Below are 13,593 nucleotides of genomic sequence, written 5' to 3' on the forward strand. Positions count from 1 at the left end.
CTTCCAACAAAAACACACACCTCACATTGAGATTCAGAGGCAATATTTAGGTATGCATAGGATCATTTAAACAAAAACGACACTTGAATTGTAAATTAGACAATGATCACTCTGTTGTTCAAAAAGCAATTACTGTCCCTTATTTCTGATTAAAAGAAATATTTTCCCCATTATGATAGACATTTAGTAAAGGGTTTTTATTAATGCATGTAATGCAAACCAAGCACCATCACCATCACCAAAATTTGTTACTGGGAAGAAAGTACAGTGGGCCCTTGGTATCCGCTCGGATTTGGTTCCAAGACTCCCCATGGCTACCAAAATCTGTAGATGCTCAAGTCCCATTAAATACAACGGCCTAGTGGAATAGTGTTCCCTTATGCAACATCAAGCTTTTTGGGTTTTGGAATTTATATTTTTTCAATATTTTCAAACCGTGGATGGTTGACTCTGTGGATACAAAATCTGGGGATATGAAGGGCCAACTGTACACAGCATCTGTGAATAGTAATGTAATTCAGTAGGCAGAATTTTTGTTTGTTTTTCTGAGCAGAGGTTAGTAAAAGTTAACATTAATTGGCTGGCACCTAGCAATTTCGTTTTACCAATTGTTCTGACCATATTCACTTCTCATGTTGTTATACAGTAAGTGGCTTCAACCTAGTTTTGGCTAATCTTGTAAAGGCATAATAAATTAAGTGTAGCTAAGTATATGTAAATGTATTGGATTTTTTTTACCATTCTTAACAAAACAAAAACTTACAGAATGTTTAACAAAGGAGGAGATATCTGCTCTCACTACCCCAGTGGAAGGACAGTAGCAAGAATGGTTGCCCATAGAAGCTGGTCTTTAACTGACCTCTAGTGACCACAATGGCTATTGCAAGACAGTGAAAAGAACTGGTAAGAACTGATGGTCTATTTTGGATGGAACACAAAACACATGGCTTAGCACACCTGGAGAACTTACATAAACCCAGGAGTCTCCAGAAGTGTAGACTACAACACCAATAAGTGACCAAGTTGATGTCTGCAGTAGATTAAGATAGCTACAGTCAAAGTGGTAGCATTAACTAGCTTGCAGATTTCTTTTGATACCCCCTGTTTTTATCAATAGGATAAAAACCATTTGCACTGCCATGGTGAAATTCCAAGAGTTTGAATGAGAAGTGATGGAGGGCCCAAAACAGTGCCATGAATTCATTTACAAGGAGTTCTGGAAATCTCAGTGCATAAAAAGGCAGAAAGTGAAGCTGAACATCCACAGGAGTTCTTGAAAGGGAAGGAAAAGACCAAAGAAGTATTCATAAATCAATTCCTTTACAACAGTGAAGTCTACTGATAAATGTGAAATGCTGAAGATACACAGACTCTGGCACTCACTTTAGTTTCCAGCAGCACTTTAATAATAATAATAATAATAATAATAATAATAATAATTTTATTTGTATACCGCTTTTCCTTCAGATTGATACTGCCATGTTAGCTATGCTGACTTGACCATAAACTCAGCACATAGGATCAAGCCTCATGAGACCAATGCTTTGTCTGGACTGGCCAACCAAAGAAGGGTAATGATTACAGTCTATTTTGGTTTGGATTGTTAAAATAACAACCTACTTCAAGGTGCTGCATTCTTGAAAATAAAAGTGCTGCTACTTTTCAGTTGATGTTCACTCGTTTTGTTGAACTTCTGGTGGTAGCATTTTGGTTTGCTGCTGCCTTGTGGAACTTGACACCTTAGAAAACAGAAAAGAGGATCTCATTTCCCCCTATCTCACCCCAGCACTTGAGACTGGATTATATATTCTGCCAAGATTCTTCAGATGTTTGCCAAAACTTTGATCTTAACAATGAATATGGGTGATTTTAATTTTTATTCTTCAGTTGGAACCTCCTGTCCATCCATTTTTGCCCATGTTCACTATTATGAAAATATCACCCATGCTTATCTTGAAAAATTTCAAGGTACCCAAGACTCAGAAAAAGTAGCTAGTCCAAATTTGGGCTCCCCCTTTCAAAGACAGGGAGTTTGTCCAACCTCATAATATCTCAATGCCCAATAAGAATACAATAGAATGGGAGACATGTCTGTCCTCCTTCCCAGTAATGATAAGAGAAGTTGAGGGGTTGCACCTGTTGTGCTGAGTTTCAGAGAAACTTAAAAAGTAGTTCCTGCATTGTTGAGGCTCAGCTCATTATAGAAGAGAGTCCTTGCCTTTTTCTAAAATGAGAAGTACCAGAATTTCCCCTGTTGCTGCACATGTCAACTGAAAAGATGCACTCACCAGTGATGAGCTGGCAAGTACACTTGCTTTGAACTCTTGCACATGTCTCCTACACCTGGCACCCCATTTAAGTGCACATTGTTCATCTCTCTTTTTGGTTTGCAAACAAATTATATCTGCTTTGCGTGGAAGCCCCCTAGTAGTGACATTAACATCATCAGATCATCCCAAACCTAGTCTCATTTTCTCCTAGTAGTAGAGTGCACAATTCACAAAGCATTTTGTGAATACTAAACAACAGTTAACAGTGATGCTGGATAAACAGGAGCCAAAGATGAGCCCTTTTGTGTGACCTGCAGCAGCAGCTATGGGGAAAGTTTAACAGAATCAGTATGAAAGTCTCATAGGCTTCACAAATGGATTGTGTGCCTGCGATTCATGAATGAGATTTATTTTCTTCTTTCTCTCCTTCCTCATAACTAGGTGATTAAAAGAAAACTGCAGTTGGCAACATTCTCTGGAGTTGGCAGGAAGTCCTTAAGCCTGTGGTATTCTGCCCTGGTTCCAACTTGGGTCAACACAGTGATGGATGGGTGTTTACAAGCCCGTCCCTGCTGCACCATAGACCCATTTATGCAGCGCACCCCTTACCTGCTGCCTCTGCTATGTCTGTCCCAAAAGCTTCCACTGCCACCCATAATGGCAGAAACAGGGCACCTAGCTACACCGACATGGCCAGGTGCCTCCTGCTGACATCAGAGGTTGTGGGAGGACTTTGGGACAGACACGGTGGCGGTGGCAGATAAGGGATACACAGGGCTGTCTGGTCTGTCAGCTGTTGACACTGAGTTTTTTGGAAACTCCATGACAAACAGCTGTATTAAGGCCTTTACACTGGCATCTGGACTGACTAATCCTGTCCTGGGTCTAATAGCCTGGGTTGTTCAGATAGGATGTCAGACTTCCAACTGGGGCCCATTCACACTACAAAATTATAGCAGTTAATTCACTTTACCAGCCATGGTTCCATTCTATAGTATCCTGGGGTTTACAGTTTTGCCAGAGACACTGGAGGAGGATTCTCCAGCTGAGGACTCCGAATAATCCTCCCTCAATAGACAACCTCAGGATTCCATAGAATGGAATCATAGTGGTTAAAGTGGAATCATAGCATTGTAATTCTATAGTGTGAATGGGCCCTGGATAAGAAGATCTTCATTCCTAAAATCTAGGAAGATATTTTCAATTATCCCATAGTTTTGGGATAGAAAATTATTTATTAGAAGAATTATAGAAAAGAGAAAAACTGGAGTGGCAAGTCAAGTTTTCAGAGTGCAGCCCCCCCCCCCCCCCCCCAGGAGCTTAATTGAGCGAAAGTAACATTCACTTACTCTGCTTCCTTGCATGCTCTGAAGCTTGAGGGGCTGTCAACATGGCAAAAGGATGCAATGAGAGATTACAAGGGTGAATCCGGTGGCCCTGAAGGTTAAATGAAATCACACATAAACCAGTACCCTTCTTTTGACTTGTATAGTTTCATCTTATTGTCTTGTTATGGTTGGAAAAAAATATCTGCACACATGGGGCACATGGTGTGATTGTGTGTGTGGTGTGTACATACTCACATGCGTGTTCCTATGTATGTATGAAAACAAGACAGCACATCATTCCATTACCATTAGTTTGGAAAAATCAGATTTTGAATACAGAATTACAATATTGGAAGAAATGTTCGTGCAAATGTTTAGTGCCAGTGTACCCAGTTGATTACAGTATTATAAATATTTGTACACGCTGTTTAATTAGATTGTTTGCTCTTCTTTTCAATCTCTTCTTAGGGTTAATTTCCACTTTTGCATTGCTTTCTGTTACTTTTTACAAGCTTTCATAGCATTTAGCAATATTTTTAGGTTCATAGGCTTATGATGGTTCATACAACCCTGCCTTTAAAAATAAGACTGTGTTCAACAGGCTGAAGCCATAGACATACATAAATTTTGCTGGATGGGAGCTTGCTAGGATACAATGCAATAAACATGAATCCTAACATCGGAATGTCCTTTGGATCTGCTTAAGACTGTTTTTTGAGAATGAGAACCACATTACTGACTCTCTAGCAGGGCATTTTCTCATGGTGGTTTATGTAAGTAAACAATGCAGCAAGGACAGGGCACCACTAAGCAGAATTTGATTTAAGCTTTTCTTCTGGGAGCAAATCCTCTCCAGGGGCTTTTTGGATACATAGGGGATAAATCAGTCTAACCATGTGAAATTCCTAGGTTGCCTTAAGCTGACAGATGACTTGAAGGCAAATACAGACACACAGATACATATGATAATTTGAAATCTTACTCAGTTCTGAATGGTTTTGTGACACAGAATAAAAAGAGAGGTGACCGCTGAAGGGCAGATGGTGCTTTCTTTACAAAACACTCAAGAAGACAATATATTGTTTAAAGTATGATGGGTATCAGCTGATATCAACCTCTATGGGAAATGGTTTGGCTTCCCCCACCATCATTGCTTCTTCCCTGTTCTCTAAATTAGCCTGAGGAATATATGAGTGTATGCAGGAGAGAAGACAAAAGAACAAAAACTTCCTCTCAGGATTTCCAGGTCAATTACACAAACACAGAAAGCCTTATAGGTAGGAATGCTAAAACTACACAAACATTTTGTGGGTTTCTTTGTGCCCACTATGTGTGCACAGTGATATAAAGTAAGCCAAATGTGTCGAAATTCAAAAGCAAGTGCAAGAACACATCCTTCAACAACAACCAACAGCAAACCTCTTTGCGATTCTAGGGTGGGGTGGGCAATCAATTACAAAGGAGGTTATGATTAGTCTTAACATGTACACACATAGGAGGGTTGTGGAGAGGGATGTCATGGCCATTTTCATGCAGTGTGATATTACATGTATTTTATTGATGAAGTTATGTTAAAAGTCAATGGGGGAGATTTTAGCATTGCGTGATTAGTGCAATTTCTACCAAAGCAGAGGCCTGTTACAGACTGCCAAAATAAAGCTGCTTTGGGTCTCTTTGGAGGTATGCTATTTAAATGATGCATGCATCCTAAGAATCTGGAAGCTGCACCAAAGCTGTACTCCAGTGCTTAGGAATGGAGTGTGGCTTTGGCGCGACCTCCGGACTCTTGGCAGTCTGTAACAGGCCAGAGTTTGTCACTCTTCATGCTTGCAGGAGGATGTTGCGAGCTATCATCCAAAACAAAGGTGCACTTCCCAGATCTGGAGACCATGCTGGCTCAGATAGTTTGGGGTCTGTAGTCCAAGGAGGAAGAGGAGGAGGAGGAGGAGGAAGAGGAGGAGGAGAAGGCGGCGTTTTAATCAAAAGCATAGGAACTTGCTTTCCTGTTAAAACCTGCCTTCAAACTCTTTGTCCACTTGAATAACATTATCTGTTCTGAGTGCCAGCAACTTTCCAAGGTCTCAGGTAGAGAGCTTTTCCATCTAGGGTTGCCATAATGGAGGACCTCGAAACCGGGACAAATGTAGGACAAGGTTTGAAAATGTAGGACATTTTTTTAAAAATTTCCTGGCTAGGAAATTAAAAAAAAAAGTCCTAGATTTTTAAACCTTGTCCTCCTCCTCCTCCTCCCGGCCTGGGAGGGAGCCTAGGCCGGCTCCCAGGCCGAGAAGGGCGGGGGGAAGCCTGGCATCGCGGCGATCGCCGCGGTGCCAGGCTTCCTCCTCCTCCTCCCAGCCTGAGAGGAAGCCTAGGCCGGCTCCCAGGCCGGGAAAGAGGCGGAGGCTGCTCCTCATCGCGGCGATCGCCGCAAGGGGAAGCGGCCTGCTCCTCCTCCTGGTCTGGGAGGAAGCCTCAGCAGGCTCCCAGGCCAGGAAAGAGGCAGGGGCTGCTCCTCATCGCGGCGATCGCTGCGGTGGGAAGCAGCCTCCTCCTCCTCCTCTCTGGCCTTGCGGAGGCCTTGGAGGACCCCGCGGTCGGAGCTCCGACCGCGGAGCCGCCTCGAAGGCCTCGCTGGGGCCCGGGAGGGAGCGTCTCCGCGGCTGGAGCTCCAACCGCGGAGAGCCTTCCCAGGCCTCAGCAAGGCCTTGGAGCCGCCGCGGGGCCTGAGGTGGCCGCGGTGGGCGGGGCCGTCCCGGTTTGGGCGCCAAACCGGACCGGGACCGGGTTGGCCCCTCCCAAACCAGGATTGTCCCGCCCCCTGGCGGGATATGGCAACCCTATTTCCATCAAACATTACCTGCTCTGTCCTTCCTTCTTTTTTTTCCTAACTGAAGAGACCAGATTGAATTTGAAATTTATGGTATGGGCTTCATTAAATACAAATGGAGCCCATGCCATATAAATAAAGGTTGCTGCATTTAGTCCCTAGCCCCTTGAAGGAAGGGGAAGAGGGAAGGGGCGGTACCGTATATACTCGACTATAAGTCGATCTCATGTATAAGTTGAGGGCAAGTTTGGGGGCCAAAATTATGGAATTTGCTATGACCCTTGGATAAGTCGAGGGTAAAACTTAGGGGCATATAGCAAAGGATCTGAAGGATGAAGCAAAGCAAAACAATATCAAAGAACTTATAAAATGAACTCTATGTGCTTTTAAGACTGGATGGATGAGAGAGTAGAGGGGGTCAGTGCTTCACATATTATATTCTTGCTTTTCATCAGGAGATGGTTCCTTCTTTTAAATAAGAGTTAAGATACAATATTTACATTGACCCGTGGATAAGTCGAGTCAGTTTTTTGGGGTCAATTTTTTGACCTAAATTTCTAGACTTATATATGAGTATATACATTAGATCAAATATAATATCAGTAGGTTAATGGCCTCAAAAGTAGAGAAAACCTGTTTGTTACCATTGGACTAATAATAATGATAAGTTAATTTTTAAAATGTATAGCTTACTTTTGCAGAACTCCGCCAGTGTGTTACAGAAGGTCCGGTGTTATAAATTGCAATTACATCTTCAACAGGAATGCTATTCTGTAGAGACAGCCCTATTGGTTAATTTTAGTTCTGAAAAGCTTTCTTTTTCTATAAAACATTTGCTTCTCTGTGCTGCATGCATGTGATCACCTGCCTTCCACTGAGCTTCCACTAGGATGTTGTTTGCTCTTTGAGTTAAAAATAAAAGTTTAAAAAACATAATTTCTCTTACAGAGTATTCCAAATAGTTGTCAGCAGCTGGCTGGACAAAGAAAATGTGCTGTACACAGTGCCATACAGGTCCATTTATATGGATGAGCACTAGAGAGAAAGGGGACATTCAATAAAGCATACTTGTGCTACAGTTTAACAGAAGAAATGTGACCTTCTGCTTGAAACCCTGCTATAGTTTCACATCATTATTTCTCTTTCTTCTCCCCTCCTCTTTCTAACAGCAAATGGGGGAAAAAAAAACTATTTAGGAGAAAAGTTGGAAGATCTTCACAATAACATTTTGACTACAGTAGTAGCATCAGGAGCCCTCTGTCCGGAAAAACCCAAGAAAGTATCCATAGGATGTTTGGATTCCTCATCTGAAATTCATACTTCTAGAAATGCTGATGTTAAAAACAGACAAACAAACAACAAAGAACTATATCTCGAGCAAAATATATACACACACACAAATTATTTGAGCATTGCCAAATGACAAAATTAGGGACATCAAAATGATTCAAAAATAAAGATAATTAGAACATTGAGATTCTAAACTATGGCTATGGTCTCTGGACACTATTAATAAACTACATTCTCTTGTCATGAAGGATTATGACAGTTTGGTTACTTATGGATTATGAGATTACTATATACAAACATACCATGAAATCGGGCTTTATTTATAATAACAGGAAACACTTGAGAGGATAATTTATAGGAATTCCCTTTTATCATTCCTTATCAATTCATTATCAGGGTGAGTACTGAAAAAAATATATCAAATTTTATAGATTTTATTAGCAAAGGTAAGAAGTTGTTGTAGAATATCCCATGGCCCTAGAAGTAGCCAACCTGTACACAAAAAACTTTTAACTGGATGTCACTTTTCCTGGTAGTGCTTTAAAAACAATCTAGGACCCCCTACATAAGGGGAAAATCGCGTATGCTCATGTCCCATTGAAAATAATGGGGCGCATGCTTGCGATGCCATGGGCCCATGCGCCATTCATTATATTGTACCACAGCTTCAGCATATGCTGAAAGCCACGGAAGGGAGGCCCATGTATGAGACGGGCTCACTGTCTTTATAACCAACTCAACTGATGCATATCATCATTCAGAAGGATGTAGCAGAATTAACCACCCAACTTTTAAGTGTTTTGTCTCCTAAGTAAGTTACTTCTGTAAATCTTTACTGTAGTTATCTAATGTAAGTTTAACTGATAAAAATCCCTCCTTTAACATAAATTAATTGGATTTGAGGGCTCAATAATAATTAACAAGACTGTTAGCATACTTTTCTATCTCTGATCATGAGATTCTTAATGTGACAGGCCCTATAGGTGCAGGTGCATGTCATACACAGGTACAATGTTTACTGTGAAACTGTATTTATAGAAAGTGATATACCATTAGCATCCCAGCATACGATGATAAAATCATAGCTTCTCTCTTTATTCTGTTAGGATAGATGTATCGGCTGTATAGTCGTACTTTCCTGTTCAGATTAGATCAAGGAGAAAAATGGGGAAAGTTAGGTAGATTTGGCTCACAAACATTAAAAAAAACCTTTCATGATAGAAATGTGATTTTTGTTCCAGAGATGGTGTGCTTCTGTTATAGAACTATAGTATTCTATAATATGTGTGTCCATTATGTTTCATGGATATGAAAGATTGTAGGATATGGAACAGTCCCTTAAAAAGCCTCTCCCCTTTTTATGCCTCCAGATCCTGGAAGAATCTCACTGGAGCTGCAAGGTGGTTGCCTGCCTGGAGGTGACACCAACCCTAGTGATGCCACTGGGTCATAGTGCTATAATGGTACAGTGTGAAACAATCCCAAAAACTGAAAACAAAACAGGAGATAAATCACCCATCACCATCTATATAAGAATGCATTACTGTAACATTTTATTGCTATAGAGCTCCCAGACTGATGTGTGCTCATTAAAAAGACCTGAAATTTGAACAGTGCTGACATGGAGAAAATTTAGAACATACAAAAAAGTTTAATAGCAAAATAGTCACAGCAAATCAACACACAAGCAAAACTCCTTTGGTTTTTCTGTCAGCAATGTCCCTGCCACAACAATGGAAGCAGCTGCTCCAGAAACAGGAAAAATTTGTTTGTTTTTGTGGCATGGGGGTCTCTGTGGTTGGAATTATAATACTACAGTGGGATGTCTGCAGACTAGCTAGGGTTTAAGGGATAGGAAACATAGGCTGGAGAAAAGTATGAGGGTAGACAGAGAGCAAGAGCCAACATGGCATAGAAGTTTGAGAGTTGGACCGGGACTCTGGAGACCAGGGTTCGATTCCCCACTTGGCCATCAAACCCATTGGTGACCTTGGGCAAGTTGCATGCTCTCAGTCTCAAGGGGAGACAATGGCAAACAACAACAACAACAATAAAACAGAGAATAGAGAGCCAGAGTGGTGTAGTGGTTTGAGTGTTGGTGTAGAACTAAGGGAGGCTAGGGTTCAAACCTTGCTTATCAATGGAAACTCATTGGGTGAATCATTTGACACGTCACACTCTCTTAGCCCAAGAGGAAGGCAATGGCAAATCCCCTCTGAAATATCTTTCCATTAATACCCTGTGATAAGGTTGACTTAGGGTTGCCATGAGTCAGGAATGACTTGAAAACCATGCTCAAAAAAATTAGAGGATGGACAATAACACTTGGGCCTGGAAAACAGAGTCTTGCAGAAAGTATAGAAAGGTTGGATGCCCTATGGAGTAATGGTGTAGGCCAAGAGTGAGGTGGATTGCTCAGAAAAGCATTCTTGGCATCCAACTATATAGACTGTGTGCATTTGAATTGGGGAGGTGTATGTTAGTGTGTTCATTGTTGTTGTTGTGTTCCTTCAAGCCATTTCTGACACATGGCGATCCTGAGGTGAACCAATGACGGGGTTTTTGTGGCATGGTTTGTTCAGAGGGGCTTTGCCTTTGTCTTCCTCCGAGACTGAGGGAACATTACTTGTCCAAGGTCACCGAGTGGGTTTCCATGAGTGGGGATTTGAACCTCGGTCTCCAGAGACAAAGTCCAATATTGAAACCACTACACCACACAGGCTCTCAACACATGTTTATGTATACATGTGAGTGAAATGGGGAGGGCTCTGTGTAGTCATAAGAATAGCGAGTGGGGGCTAGAGAAAAGGAGCCAAGTAATACTGGAAAATAGTTTGGGAGCAGAAAATGGCTCTGCTTCTGCAGACCTACATTAAGTAGGTCCAACAAGGATTACTGGGATTTCCTCCCAAGAAAGTTATAGGCCAAGGAGACGTTGACATTCTTGCCACATAAACAACTTGAGCTGTTTTGCTAGATTAGTTTTAAACCTCAACCCTCTTTTCCACCCTCATTTCATTTCCCTCAAATCTGCTGCACTGGTTTTGCTAAATTCCAGACTACTGGCATCTGTGACAACATGGGGTCTTATACCAACACTACTACCACTAGTAATAATAATAATTTGACTCCTTACACTTACATTTTTTCTTTTCCCCTAGGTAAGTTGGCTTCTGAATCGCTGAGCCATGGTAAAGCAATATTTATTGCCAAATCATAGTGAGCCTGATGGGGGAGAAACACAACAAGAAGTCAGACAACATTATTTCTTTTTGCTAAAGCTTGTATGTTGCTCCATAGAGTTTATGTTGCTCTGCTTATGCTTGTATTTGAATAAATCCACTCTTCAAAGAAAGCTTCTGGAAGCCAGCTTTTTCCTGAATTGGTGTAGTGTATTTGTGCAAAAACTGGAGTGGATACAGGACCAGAGTAAATTTCAAGGCTGAAGAGGAGCATTCTTCCCTCTGAGCTTGTGCATTGTATGGCCAGCAAATCCTGCAGAGAAATTCTAAGGGTGCATCTGTATTTCAGAAATAATGCAGTTTGACACCACTTTAAGTGTAGTAGCTTCATCCTTTGGAATACTGGGTTTTGTAGTTTTACAATTTTTTTGCCTTCTGTACCAAAGAATGCAGGTGGCTCACAAAACTCTCAGGATTCTGTAGGGTGGAGCCATGGCAGTTAAAGTGGCGCCAAATTGCATTATTTCTACAGTGTAGATTTACCCTTGAGAAGATTTAATGGCCCGTTCTAGCAGTTCTGTGGCTCGTTGGGGCAGCTCACACAGAACTAACATTTCCAATCTAATTCCTGTGGTTCTTGATATATAAAGAATCTCCAGAATATTAGGCTTAATGATGTGACTGTTAATTCCTCCTTATCCCACCCCGGTTTTTGTCTATACATACAGCTGAAATTCCTTGGGAAATTGTCTGTTTACTGCATTTCTAAAAAAAACCACCTCTTCTCCCAATTCACTTGTTGTTGCTATTTTACATGCATGAAGACATCACATCCTGTCTGATCTTGGATGCTAAGTAGGGTCAGGCCTGGTTAGTACTTGGATGGGACACCACTAAGGAATACCAGATGCTGTGGGCTATATTCCTGAGGAAGAAACTGGCAGACCATCTCTGAGTATTCCTTGCCTAAGAAAACCCTATTAAATTAATGGGGCCGCCAGAAGTTGACAGGTGACTTGAAGGCACATACACAGCTGTAAGTGCCAGCTTAGCTGGTAACCCACTTATCTAGTAAGTATGTCTGGAATCAGCAAAGAGTCGATATATTGAGATGCTCAAGTGGCCTTGTGGAGCAGTTAACTCAAGTAGTTTGGTCTTCAGTTATACAAAATTCTTGGGGTAGAACCGAGAGAAAACTGCCTGACTGATAAGGACAGTAGATAGGGTTGTCAAGTATCAAGTGAGTTCTCCTATTGTCTCTTCTTCTTTTGGTAACCAGTAGCAACAGCAAGTCACTTTAATTTTGGCTCAAAGCAGGATATTTCAGGCTTTCCATAAATCCCAGGAGAATGTATGAGGAAGTGGTGAAGAAAGTGTCAGCTTACCAAGTCATCTAGAATAGTGGTCTGCCGCTTTCCTTGTGGATCAAATTCCTTTTCCCGAAGTCTAATGCCAACATAATCTCCTCTGCAATGAACAGTAGGATCAACTCTCAGTCATCCATTGCATTGTTATTTATTTATTTATATTAATTGGTCAGGAAGATAACAAGAGACATCTTGGGTCTGTGATTCTCTTCTCACAGTGTCCAGTGAGATGCTTATGGAAAGCCTACAAGCAGGATGCACAAGAGCACCCAGTTTCTCTGTTCCTCGGTGACTGGTACTGAAAGGGGCACTGCCTCTGGTACACTAGAAAGTCTATGGTTCTACACACAAAAGGGCATGGAATTAACCTATTAGCTATAACTCTCCATTGAAATACAGAATAGGAAACAGATGACAGCCAATACTTACAAGAGTTTTTCAATTTCTTTTTTCAAACGTTTCCTTTCCATTAATATATGCAGCCTCCAGGTACTGAATCCGACCACTGTGGAGACCAAATTTAGTGAAAACAGTGTAAAGAGAATGAATAAACCATGTTAAGGACAGTAGGTCAGCAAAAACTAGAAGATTGTAAGCTCTGCGGCATGGATCCATTTCAGGTCAGGTTTTGGGCGAGGTTTAAGAATGAAAATCACCTTGATTGCCCTGCCAGATAACCTCTGCCAGATAAAGTTCTGGAGTTTGTGATACCATGAGTGACAGCATCTTTGTAGATATTTGTCTAAATTTGGTGTTGAAATTACAGCTCCTACTTACATTAGATGGTAACTTCAAGAAGATTGTGATGCCAGATTATTGCTCTGGCTCTTGGGAATTATGCTAGCTTCCCACAGGGCTCTATTGTACCCCCTGCCTTGTTTTAATTTACATGAAACTGTCAGATTTGGTCACCTGGAGATGTGAATTGAGCTGTCACAAATATAGTGATAACATCTACCACTAACTTTCCTCTTTTTCAAGTAAATTTTGAATTAGCCTGAAGGCAGTAATGGGGGAGATCAGAAAAGCTAGTTTGGGCACTACAACTTCTAGGATGCTCCTGCCGGTATGGTCACTGACCATCTTGGCTGGTGGATTCTGGTAGTCTGTAGAGCTGTAGTCCCAAATTAACTTTTTCAAGAAGATCAGAGATGGGCAACTCTGGTGTACTATACTATATGTATTGTGCTTTTCCAGATGTTTGACCGGCACACTCTTTTTGCAGCTTGCTCAGATAACTAAAGCATGAGATTTATTTGGGCAAAATGTAATCTTGCAGGCCACCCCTGGAGCCATTTTTCCATTCCCCAGGAATCACCCTCGACGCCT

General features: G+C 41.4%; 1 protein-coding gene across 3 annotated transcripts in view; it reads right to left on the minus strand.

Moving 5' to 3' along the window:
* The window catches only part of CUNH2orf80 (chromosome unknown C2orf80 homolog), a 21,587-nt gene continuing 7,994 nt past the window's right edge, over nt 1-13,593 (minus strand). For all 3 annotated transcript variants that reach the window (XM_089477724.1, XM_089477722.1, XM_089477723.1), the window contains 7 exons: nt 12,694-12,769; nt 12,283-12,364; nt 10,858-10,940; nt 8,766-8,853; nt 7,119-7,196; nt 3,620-3,707; nt 1-1,739 (listed from right to left, as the gene is read on the minus strand). In XM_089477724.1, coding sequence (XP_089333850.1) covers nt 1,663-1,739; nt 3,620-3,707; nt 7,119-7,196; nt 8,766-8,853; nt 10,858-10,940; nt 12,283-12,364; nt 12,694-12,734 — 537 coding nt within the window. In that variant the 5' untranslated portion in view covers nt 12,735-12,769 and the 3' untranslated portion in view covers nt 1-1,662. The remainder of the gene's footprint in view (nt 1,740-3,619; nt 3,708-7,118; nt 7,197-8,765; nt 8,854-10,857; nt 10,941-12,282; nt 12,365-12,693; nt 12,770-13,593) is intronic.

The sequence above is a fragment of the Sceloporus occidentalis genome, unplaced genomic scaffold, assembly GCF_023333645.1.
Source record: "Sceloporus occidentalis isolate IW3139 unplaced genomic scaffold, rSceOcc1.0.p SCAF_12, whole genome shotgun sequence".
NCBI lineage: Eukaryota > Metazoa > Chordata > Lepidosauria > Squamata > Phrynosomatidae > Sceloporus > Sceloporus occidentalis.